This window comes from Drosophila ficusphila, unplaced genomic scaffold (genome assembly GCF_018152265.1).
Source record: "Drosophila ficusphila isolate 14025-0441.05 unplaced genomic scaffold, ASM1815226v1 contig_286, whole genome shotgun sequence".
NCBI lineage: Eukaryota > Metazoa > Arthropoda > Insecta > Diptera > Drosophilidae > Drosophila > Drosophila ficusphila.
This window is the reverse complement of record NW_025064189.1, coordinates 2,400,270-2,411,251: the sequence shown is the minus strand read 5'-3', so window position 1 is coordinate 2,411,251 and position 10,982 is coordinate 2,400,270. Positions and strand designations below refer to the sequence as shown.

The 10,982-nt window shown below is 39.6% G+C and overlaps 1 protein-coding gene across 2 annotated transcripts; it reads left to right on the top strand.

Annotated features, from left to right (window-relative positions):
* The first annotated feature begins 343 nt into the window (after positions 1-343).
* Positions 344-10,867, top strand: LOC108089557. 2 transcript variants are annotated; one of them, XM_017187900.1, is made up of 11 exons: positions 344-968; positions 2,265-4,693; positions 4,769-7,900; positions 7,959-8,275; positions 8,407-8,693; positions 8,763-8,817; positions 8,889-9,079; positions 9,136-9,623; positions 9,683-9,839; positions 9,903-10,094; positions 10,152-10,867. In XM_017187900.1, the coding sequence occupies exons 1-11, from the start codon at positions 626-628 to the stop codon at positions 10,664-10,666; spliced, it is 8,106 nt and encodes a 2,701-aa protein (XP_017043389.1). In that variant the 5' UTR covers positions 344-625; the 3' UTR covers positions 10,667-10,867. The 2 variants fall into 2 exon arrangements, with proteins under 2 accessions (XP_017043389.1, XP_017043388.1); XM_017187899.1 differs by having other exon boundaries at positions 2,265-7,900.
* The last annotated feature ends 115 nt before the right edge of the window (positions 10,868-10,982 follow it).

Sequence of the window (10,982 nt, the reverse complement as noted above, 5' to 3'; positions counted from 1 at the left end):
TCATAAAATCAATTGTTAATCTTATCTATTATTATTTGGTTTCCTTGCTTGGGACAAATATAACATTAGAAATTATTCAAGCACGTAAACATGAATTTTTATCTGTCAAAACAATTAATTTTTAAACTATAAACTCTTTGAAGTACACATTTTTGATGATTAAAAAAAATTTTTATTCAATTTATTTATTAATTTTTTTCTTAAATTTCTGAGGCCGGCAGGCATTTCATAAATATTATATGTTTTCTTATTTTCGTTCGCGATATTATGTCAATATTACATGGTAACTTTAAATACATTTTAAAGGAGCTCTTTGTTTTTATTAGTTAAAGATACGCGGTCACACTGTTAACTTGAGTTGCACATGCTTGTTTTTTCATATTTTAAAAGTGAAAAATGTCCTAAAGGGTGACCAAAATGAAACGTAAATAGTGTTTGTGAAAAGAATTAAGCCAAGAGAAGCAAGATCTCATAAATGTTTAGGGCCTGCCTTATACCGGACTTCTGAAAAAGCCGACCCACAAAAGGCGTGCAGCAAAAGCGAGTGTGGAAAAATTCGGATATTTGTCGTAATTTTAATAAAAAAACAGTCGCAGCTTGAAAAAGTTTTCTTTCAATATCAGAAATGGACAATTCCGGGAGGCAGGTCATTATGGGTCCGCCGGCACCAGTGGCCCCCATTTCCACCCAACCAAATTCTGGTAATCCCACTAATACTCCTCCGCAAGTCACCAAAGTTGCAGCTCCGCCCAAGCGGATAATTAAAAAGGTTCAGCTAGATTTCAACAAACTAAAGAAAGCCGGACTCGATCGACAACTTGCCGAGGTCCTTAGAAAGCAAAAATTGGATGGCAAGAAGCCAGAAACCCCAACACCTACTTTTTCGTCATCCTCTGCCGCTGCGCAGTCGACGTCGACCCCAGCAGAGAGGAAATTGCAACAGCCACAACAACAATTTCGTCAGCCTGGTAATAAAATTGGTTTTTGTCATTATTTCGTATTTTTGAATTTTTGTGAATTATCCAAAACCGTTATTGGGCGGGGGGTTTTGCCAAATGTGGCTAAAATCATTTGAATGCGTGTATGAGTTTGAGACGCGATGCTTGGAATTGATACGATGGCGCAGTTGGTAAAGGTGACGACGAATAGTCAAAGAGTTGGACTTTTTGGCCTGATTTTTATGAGTTCGTCTCGCGGCGGTTACTTTCTTCATCATTTCTGGTTAATTTTATTTTTCTTTCATTGTAAAAGTGTTAAACTCAGATACCACAAAAAGATTTTGAAGGACGGTTTATAGATTTTAAATCTCCGGCCTTGTTTAATCAAAACCAGTTTAGCCTTAAATTCGCTGGTGAAGTATCGCAATTATTAAATTGTTTTATCGTTAGGTATACATTTAAAAAAAAAAAACGTTTTTATGTTAATATAACAATTTTGATAACAATTTGCATTGTACAAAAATTTTAAAAATGCGTTAAAATCTTAGGGCTACTCTTCCTGTTAGAACATTTATTCAGAATGGCATTGAGAATGAATAGTCTGCTCATGCACAGTAAATAAACTTCATTAACTCAATCAATTCGTTGTTTTAGCAATGCTTTTTCAAGCCAAAAACATACCAAGACATATAAGTATATATTACTGTGTATTAAATTTTGAATTTTTTTTTATATTAAAACATATAATAATTAAAAATTCAAACTAATATGTTAAAAATAAAAAAAAATCTTATACAAGGTAGAACAAAATTTAAAAATATCAGCGAATTTATTATCCAAAATGTCCCTGTTTAGGTAGATTATTTTTTTTTTAAACATCCTCTCGGTAAATTAGCTTCAAGTGTCACTTTCGCCACACTTGTTTATATTATTTCGATGGTCCAACCTGTAAGTGTGCCCGTAAATGAGGTTAGGGACGAAATGTCGGAACGAAGCAGCAGAGTTCGCTTTTGGTTCGGGTTCAAATCCCGACGTCGTTAAACTGCAGTTTGTTCAAGCAATTGTTTTTGGTATTCTTTATTTGGTCAACCTGTTTTGAATTACTCTTTGGTTAAACCCGGATTTCATTCTATAACTTTTGCCACTTTGCATAAAATGTAATTTATATAGGCACTTATCTATAATCCCATACTATACCAATAGGTCTTATTTATTTATGATGATTGTAGTTTAAAAATTAATAATTTATTTTTGAATATAAATACTTACGTATACAAACATAAAACCACAAGTTGTTAAATTTTGCTTTATTTTTATTTTTTAAAGCACCGCAGACACTTGTGAAGCGTTATATGATCTCGGAGTATATTGAAAAGACGGTGCCAATCCAGCCGCCTCACAATCTCGCAGTGAACCATCCGACCGATGTCGACCGTTCGAAGCAAGTGAAGACATTGTTGAAGAACAGGATACTTAACAAGAGTATGACGATGGGTTCGCAGGCCCAGCAGATGCCAACCACGTCCAAGGCAGCACTCCATACGCCTCCATCTTCTGCCCAGGGTACCGCTCCTCGTGTTGCAGGGACCTCTTCAACTCCTGCCGCCTTCTCTGTGCCCATCGCCAAGGCGGACTTGACTGTCCGCCCAAAGAACCCACCACTGCTGCTCAATTTGGTTAATCAACTGCCCAAATATCGCACCGTGTGCGGATCGAGTAACAAGCCGGTAACAAATCAAAAAGAGATTGCTGAACAGCATTCTTCAGGTATTTCTAAACAGAAAGTTTCACAAAGTCCGCAAAGGATTCCTGTGCAACCCCAGCAGCAGATATCCATCCAAGCTCTGTCACATAATCCTCTTCAGCCACCTCCAGAAGTTCTTATAACTCAAACAGCTCCTGCGGTTTCCATTGGCAGCAATAAAAGCCCGTCACCGCCATTGATTGTGCTGGAGAACAAGGTGTTGGCACCCAATGAAAAGATCGATTTGAGTGGACTGCGGCTGCCAAATGCTCCGGTTACCACTACTGTGCCACAGGTCGAACCACTGAAAAACCCCATTCAAGTCAATCCACAATCTAAGGTAATAAAAGGCAAGGTGATAATGAATGCCAATAAGTTAAAGGTTTCGCGGGAGAAGCTGGCGGAAATGGCCAAAGAGATCCGAAGTCAGGCGGAGCAGGTGAAACCTCCTTTAACACCAGAACCAATTTCCACAAAACTCATTACTCCGACCATTGATACACCTTTTACTATGCAGTCATTGCTTCAACGAAAAAAGACACCATTATTTGCTTCAACAACTTTCGAAGAAAACAACGATCCTGTATATAATCAAATTTTTAAAGATTTGCCGGCTTCTAGTTCTTTGAATCAAATCAAATCAAAATCAGGCAATATACCTGTATACGAATCACCAACATTTAAACCAATGGAGTTACCTGTAGCCGAAACCAGGGAACCAATTGTACATACTACAAAGGTCGGAGAATTAAGTTCAGGGATTATTTTATCAACTTCTGAGACCAAACAGATGACTGCTGCAATATCCAAACCATCAGGTGCTCCTCCTTTGCCCGAAATTACTCCTAAACCAAACGAATATTATAAAGAAGTGAACATTGAATCAAGCCCTATTAAACCCACAGAAATAGAAAAAGTTAACACAGTATCAAGTCCTGCAACTACTGAACCAAATGCATATTTTAAAGATAAGGTTATTGAATCAAACACTTCTAAATATATTCCATTGGAAAACAGTAATTTAAATAAAGAGATAGCAGCAGAAAACAATGATGTCGGCTTGCCTCAGATAAACGAGATGCCTCGAGATGTAATTACTGACCAATCTGTTATTGATTTGCCTGTCTGTATTCCCGCCAATTCTGAGAAAGAAACTGCAGAACCAAGCAATCCTGACTTGCCCACTACATGCAGTTCAAAAAGAATAGAATTTTCTAAAAACTCTAAAGTGGCCACGCCACCAGTGCGTAAAATTGAAACCGCAGTGGATTTCATTGCACAATTAACGGCTGAGCATTCATTGGATGAAAGCAGCTACATGGAGCTTTCGCTGGAGGAGCAGAGGTTATGTGCCCTTTTTGGTGGGGGTGGAACATCATTCGTTGATCCAACGCCTGCCAAGAAACCACCACAGCCTGAGGACGAGTTGCCCATTGGAAAGATAGTAAAAATGGATGATATGAACATTCTGCACGCTACTTTGGATGTTAACAGTGATAGTACTAATGTTCTACGCATCAGTCCCAATGCATCGATGATGCAAAGCAGCATTACCAATTTGGATAGATCATTGATAAATGTACAAGATGTCACAGAAAATTCAATAGTTCAAGTCAATTTACCAGAACCACAAGTTTTGATTGCAAGTGAAGCAAATCCAGTCGCTGAAACTCCAATTGAAGTTTCCAAAGAGAATTTAACAAACTCAGAGGAATCCACAATTCTGGTAACAGAAGAACAGAACAAATTGGAAAAGTCAGAAGTGCCTTTGGACGAGATCAAAGCGGTGTCCGATGCAGAGTCCAAAAAGGAAGACAAACCTCCAGTAAAAAGGGCACCAATCAGATCCAAAAAAGCTAAAATTAATCTAGTTCAACGGACGAAAAGACCAAGCATACCAAAGCCAGTTGAAGCAAAGAAAACTAAGCTAGAATTTGAGGAGGACGTTGAGGAGACGTTGGCTAGCGATCCCACCTTCCTGGAGGATCGATACGGAGCCGCAGAAATCGAGGTAACAGTTAATTTAGATAGTCTAAGCTCAGACAAAGTAAATTTAAATTCATCTAGTGTTAAAACCAATCCAAAGGTGCCAGCAGATGAGGAGCAGCGTTCAGAAGAATCCACTGAGTCCAGAGAGGAAGCTGCCAGTGAAGTTACTAGTCCAGTTGAAGTCGAGGAAGATGCTACCCAGGTGCCTACCGGAGAAGGGAAAGCAGAGGAAACTAAAGTAAATACCCAGGAAGAACATCAACGTGACTTAACCCAGCTTTACCAAACACCAAAAATGCCCAAAAATAAACCCAGCAAGAAGGCCATTACTCAAGAGGTTTTGGAGGATGCACATCCCTCAAAATCAGGATCTCCTGTCTCCCTAATAGATGTCCTATCACAGGATTTACCTCCGCCTCAGGGCGAAGCTCAGCTGCCATTTCGAAAGCAGACAATCGAGTTAAATCTCAGTGCAAGCACGTCGGACGCCACAGGCATACAAAATTTAATTGGACATTTGACTGCTGAAAAGATTACACCGCAGGCCAAGAAGTTATCTCTAACATCTAAGTCAGAGGAACCGCCAAAACCCCGCAAAAAGCTTGTAAAAACGCGTCCGGTTCTTAGCAAGAGATCATCGAAAGCTGTTCAGAAAAGCCCACAGGAAAAGCCGAAACATTTAGAATTTCTACATCCAGTTAGTGCAAATGCGGGAGGTCGCATTCCCACTTCCAGTACTAGCGATGATGATAGTTCCATATTTCTGGGATTCGATAACAAAGAGGATACGGATTCTAAGATTCCAGAAAGGAGCAATCGAGTGAGTCAAATGAAGTTAAACGAAACGGATATAAGCGATGACGCAACTCCCGATTATGATGAAACTGAGGAGGAACAGCCATCTGTGAACGAATCCGAGGTTGACACCCAGATTAGTACGACAAAACATAAGGTTGTGGGAGATTTTTTTAGTGATTCAGATAGCAGTAACTGCGAAGCTCCCAGTCCAATAGATTTAGGGGATAACGCATCAATCAATGAAGAAGAAACTGCTGAAGAATATCCGAGGAAAAAAGAAACTATTTGGGAAAATCTTGTGAACGAGAAAGCGACTGAATGCGGCAACGATAAAGAGGTTCCCAAAGAAGATAATGATCGCTCTACCACAACTGCAGTTGAATCTGGCCCACCAACACTGGATGTAGATTCGAGTTCATCTGCTGAAATTCATAGCATCTCCGCTGCTAAGAACATTTTGGGTGCAACTCAACCCAAAAAGTCAGAATCTGTGATAAACGAAAAGGGACCATCAAGTGAATCGGATGTAGTAGAAACACCAGAAAAACCTTCTCCGAGCAAAGATACTTTTACAAAAATTAGGTCAACAAGGAGTTCGTCAAGAACACCAGGATCTTTGGCTGACAGTGAACTCAATATCAATTGTTCTGGAAATGACAACGTACCTCAGTGCAATATTCAAAACATTGATCAACCTGAAAGGATTATAAGTACTGTTGTGACTTCTGAAAAAATAATAAAGGATAGTCAGGACAGTGATCTTAATAACATATCAGTGGCAGAAGAGAATAAAGTAACTGACTTTTGTCGGGAAGAAGAAAAAATTACTGAAGAACTTGTGACAGCTGCAAAATCAAGAGGAAAGCGAAAATCACGATATTCAGCGCCAAAAACTAAAGATACTGTGGATTCTCAACCAGACGCGGTTACAGACGCCGAGGTATCTTTGGACAATATCGGTAATAGTAAAGAGGAAAAGGAAATTGAAGTAACAGAGGAAAACTTAATGACAGCAGAGCATACAGATTTAGTTGAAACCCAGGAAGAGCTTACTGAAAAACCAGAAGCGCCCGCAAAATCAAAGGGAAAACGAAAATCTCGCTGTACCACGTCAAAGAGTAAAGAAGCGGATACAAAAACAGAACCAACTTCTAAGGACACAGCTTCTAAAACACAAGCAAAGAAATCCTCAAAAAAGAGAGAAACCCGAAGTAGTACACCTAAAGAAAATGATCCATTAATTGTTAAACCTGCTGAGTCTAAAGAAGTTAAAGATTCTGAAGGACTTAATGAAGCTAGTACTTCTGTTAAAACAAGAGGAAAAAGGCAGTCTAGATGTAGTACGTCCAAAACTGCTGTAATCACTGCTTCAGTTTCTGATCCCAATAAAGTAATTGATCCAGTAAAAACACAAGATAAAAACAACTCTGATAAAAGACTCTCTGAGGATCCAAATGAACAAAATAATAAAGAAAAGCGAAAATCTCGAAGTAAAACTCTGAATATATCAGCTTCTCCTGTTGCTCAGTCTCAAGAAGTATTGAATTCGGAGCCACTAGAAGAACAGGAAAAGGTTGGTACGTCCGAGGAAACAAATTCTGTAAAAACTGAGACAAAACCAAAATCTCGAAGAGGTAGACCTAGAAAAACCGCTTCTGAGTTAAACGCAGAAAAATCCCTTACAGAAACGCATTGTGAATCTGCTAAAGTTGAAAAAGATACAATCGAACAGGACATACCCAAAAAATTAAGAGGAAAGAGACAATCCCGATCTACTCCCAAATCGAATGCAACAGCTTTTGAGGATACTCAGATTTCGATAGAACCTGAAGAACCTCATCAAGTGGAAAGTGATACTCTGCTAACTCGGACAAAACGGAAAACGTCATCTCGTTTCAGTTTAGCTCCACCGAACACCTCAAACACCGCAGCAAGTACGCCTGAAAACTACGAAGTTTCCGAACCATCAACTAAAAAAGAGAGAAATAGTAGTGTAAATAGTGCACCAACTGAAATATCAAGTCCAACAATATCTAAACATGATGAGCCGAAAGTCCCAGCAAAAAGAGGAAGAAAGCGAAAGTACCCTGTCGATTTGGAAAATTCGGAATTACCTAATCAAGACGAGCCGAAAATCCCAGCAAAAAGAGGAAGAAAGCGAAAGAATCCTGTCGATATGGAAACGGAAGCGGCCAAAAAACCAAACACCAATGAAAATTCGGAAGTAGTAAGCAGTTGTGACTATAATCTGCGGCTGTTACTCATTAAAAAACGTGAACAATTGGACACAGAAGAAGAACTAACCGAGGATGGGAAGGGTGAGGGTCCGTTGCAATGTGGCCTGTGTTTGGTACGTTGTACTGCCAAAAACTGGAAGAGCCATCTGGGCGAGCACTACGGAGTCGGTTGGGTTGTCGGAGATCCACCCAAAGTGAGTTTACACCTTCCTTTTATAAAAATTAGTTGCTTAATATCATTTCTATTCACAGAAAATAACGCGTCCTTGGGTAATGGCATCCATGAAGAGTTATCTCGAGAGTAGCACTGGAAAGTTAACGTGTCGTCTTTGTAATCACCAATTGGGTTCCTACCTGGGCATGATTCTCCACCTGGAGGGTTGTGGCAACAAGGAGCGTCTTACGTGCGATTACTGTCAGCGCACCTATACCAAACTCTCACTTCCGGTGCATATACGATCCTGCCCAAAGCGTCCAATTTCCGAAAAGGAGGAAGAGCCTGCCGAAGAAGATGTTAATGAAACGGTTTTCAGCAATGCTGGCCGTGCCAAACGGAAGTCCACAATCAAGTAATTACCGAAGATTTCAATTTAAATATCCCCTTATGCATATGCATAAAGTTTTCTATTAAAAAAAATTGAAAGATAACGATCCATCTTTTGCATCTTAATACCTTTATCTAAACTCCTTTTTTTTTTAGAGCTGAAACAAAATTAAAGAAAATAGGCGAAGAGCTGACTTCACAGAAAACCTCCATTAAAAACGATTTCGATGGCGATTCATCGGACTACGACATGGCAAAAGACAAAGAATCGTCTGAGGAATACGATTCGGAAGGAGTTGATTCCAATGAGGACGCCTTGAGCACCGAAAACGAGGAAACCCTTGCTGATAGCTCTTCGATTAACAATCAAAAGAAATCAAGGCAAGGAAGAAATATTGACAAGAAACGGGCAGTACATCTGGGAGAATGTCAACAGAAGCCCTGTGAGTAAAATTTGAGTTGAAGTACTGATTAGTATAGTATAATAATGTTTTTTTTTTTATTTATGACAGTACTTTCACGATATCAATACTTGGAGGCACGGGCAACCCGTAAATGGAATGAATTGTAAGTGCACCAAAACACACACAGCAGTTTACGTTAAATAATATTTATTATATTTAATTTATTTTATAAAGCACGCAGCAGAATTATTCAGTTGGTCCCTTGTTCAGTCAACTGATGCCCAGCTATTCAAAGACTTCCCTTCAGGAAGCTAACGATTTGCTGCCCTCCAAGGATACAACATCCATGCGTTATGCCTACGGCGAGGTCAGCAAAGAGGGCAACTGGAAACAACTGGCACCGCTGGAGGGATTTAGTGAACACGGTTTGTGAATCTGAAAATATTTTAAAAAAATATATAAAAGGTACTTTTTTTAATAGGTGAATATGTCGGCTATCTGGGCAAACCAATTAAAAGACTTGAATGGGTTCCTCTGCCTCCAAAAGTTGCGGATCAGTATTTGCTATGTTCACTTCGTTCAAAAATGAAAACGTTTGCAAGGCACACAATATTAAAGGATGAAGACTCCCTTTTGATGTTGCTAAAATTTACTGCGTCATCAGTCAATCCAAAAGATAAATCAGCATTGCGGCCGGAGCTTCATTATGGAATTCGTGTGCCCCACGGACCAGTTCACAGTTTCTGCTTCTTGCCCAGCGGTGGCTACGATGAGTCATCAAATCGTTTAGGCGTTTTGGCTGTGGCTAATGCCTCTAGTGATGTCCAGATTTACGCGTTGCCTTTGAACCTGAAGAATGATGAAAGTGCAGGAGCTAATGTGGTCCTTCAACTGGATTCCTTGATTACTCTTAGCTTGGATGTCAACAATCCTGTTCGGGATCAGTGCACTAAAATTTGCTGGTCACAGGTGGGTTCTTTATCATTAAACATTTTTTTCTACTAAACAAATATTAATTTAATCTGTAGGCTTCGGGACACAACTTCTTAGCGACTGGCTATAGTACCGGAAACATAGCCTTCTGGGATATTGACTATTCTGACAATCTAAATTGTTTTAAGCGGGATAAACAGACCTATTTTGCACCTGTAAATACATTTTACATAGGCGAGCGGAATATCCAATGTAAGCTTATAAAGTTTTCTTTTAAAATGTATTTCTAATTTATTTGTTTTTCTTTCTGCTTAGTTATGGACCTACATTACGACAATAATGGACCACGTTGGCTTGCAGTTGGCACTCTTATAAATCAATTTAAGGTTTACGATATTGCAAACTGGTCGAAGCCATTCATTCTGACAGAGGAACCTATCCACACTCTCTATTTGGCTAGCTTTACTTGGTCACCGATTTGCGAGGCGCTAGTTGTCAGTAGTGCAAGTAAGTTCCTGCTGATTCACTAAAGTATTCCAACATTGATGTGATTCCGTTTTACAGATTACACCCGGTCGATAGCAGTAAGTCCAGCGGGGATCAAGTTCGAGCACAAGACTCTCGATGGAACCCTGACGACGACACGTGACATGCACACGAATTGCCAGCAAAATCACATGGTGTTTGTGACAGACGATGGCGAACTGGTGTTCCTGGATGTGCGAGACCTCAACTGTGGTCCTGATCTGCACAAGAGAGTACTCAACTATCGAGCCGTGTCCACAACCGAGTTGCATCATCTGGGCGGTAGTGATCCCAAACCCACGGAAGCCCTTGATGCGGATGAGTTTCTTCGGGACTATGGGGTGCAAATCAATCCTCTGGTTACCGATCAGCCGAAAAAGAAGAAGAAGAACTTGAACCCCAAACGACGACCTCCATACGTAAAAAATTTGGCCCTGACTCGATTCAATTGCGTTCGCTGCAATTGGAATTCGCCGGCCCACTCTTGGGTTGCCATGGGCGCAGAACACGGCCTGTTGCGAATCCTTAACTTCAATCGAGATAAATTCTTCTAAAGGATATCTTGGTGACTTCCCTCTTGCATCTGAATGTCTTCTGAACAAGCACCGTCTGAGATTATAACTTATTGTTTTAGCACTTAAGCTGATTAGTAGTAGGACTCGTCATAGCTGAGTTAAAATTATGTTCGGAAATTGTTTAATAATAATTTATATATAGCTGTTGTAAAAATATATATATTATATATTTTATATGGAGTTATTGTAGTTTATATCAAAATATATTTGCTTTGCAAACAAAGATTTAACTTTAACGATCCGAAAATAATTTTATTCGATAGTTGATACCAGTTTGGAAAGCCAAAAGGTAAGC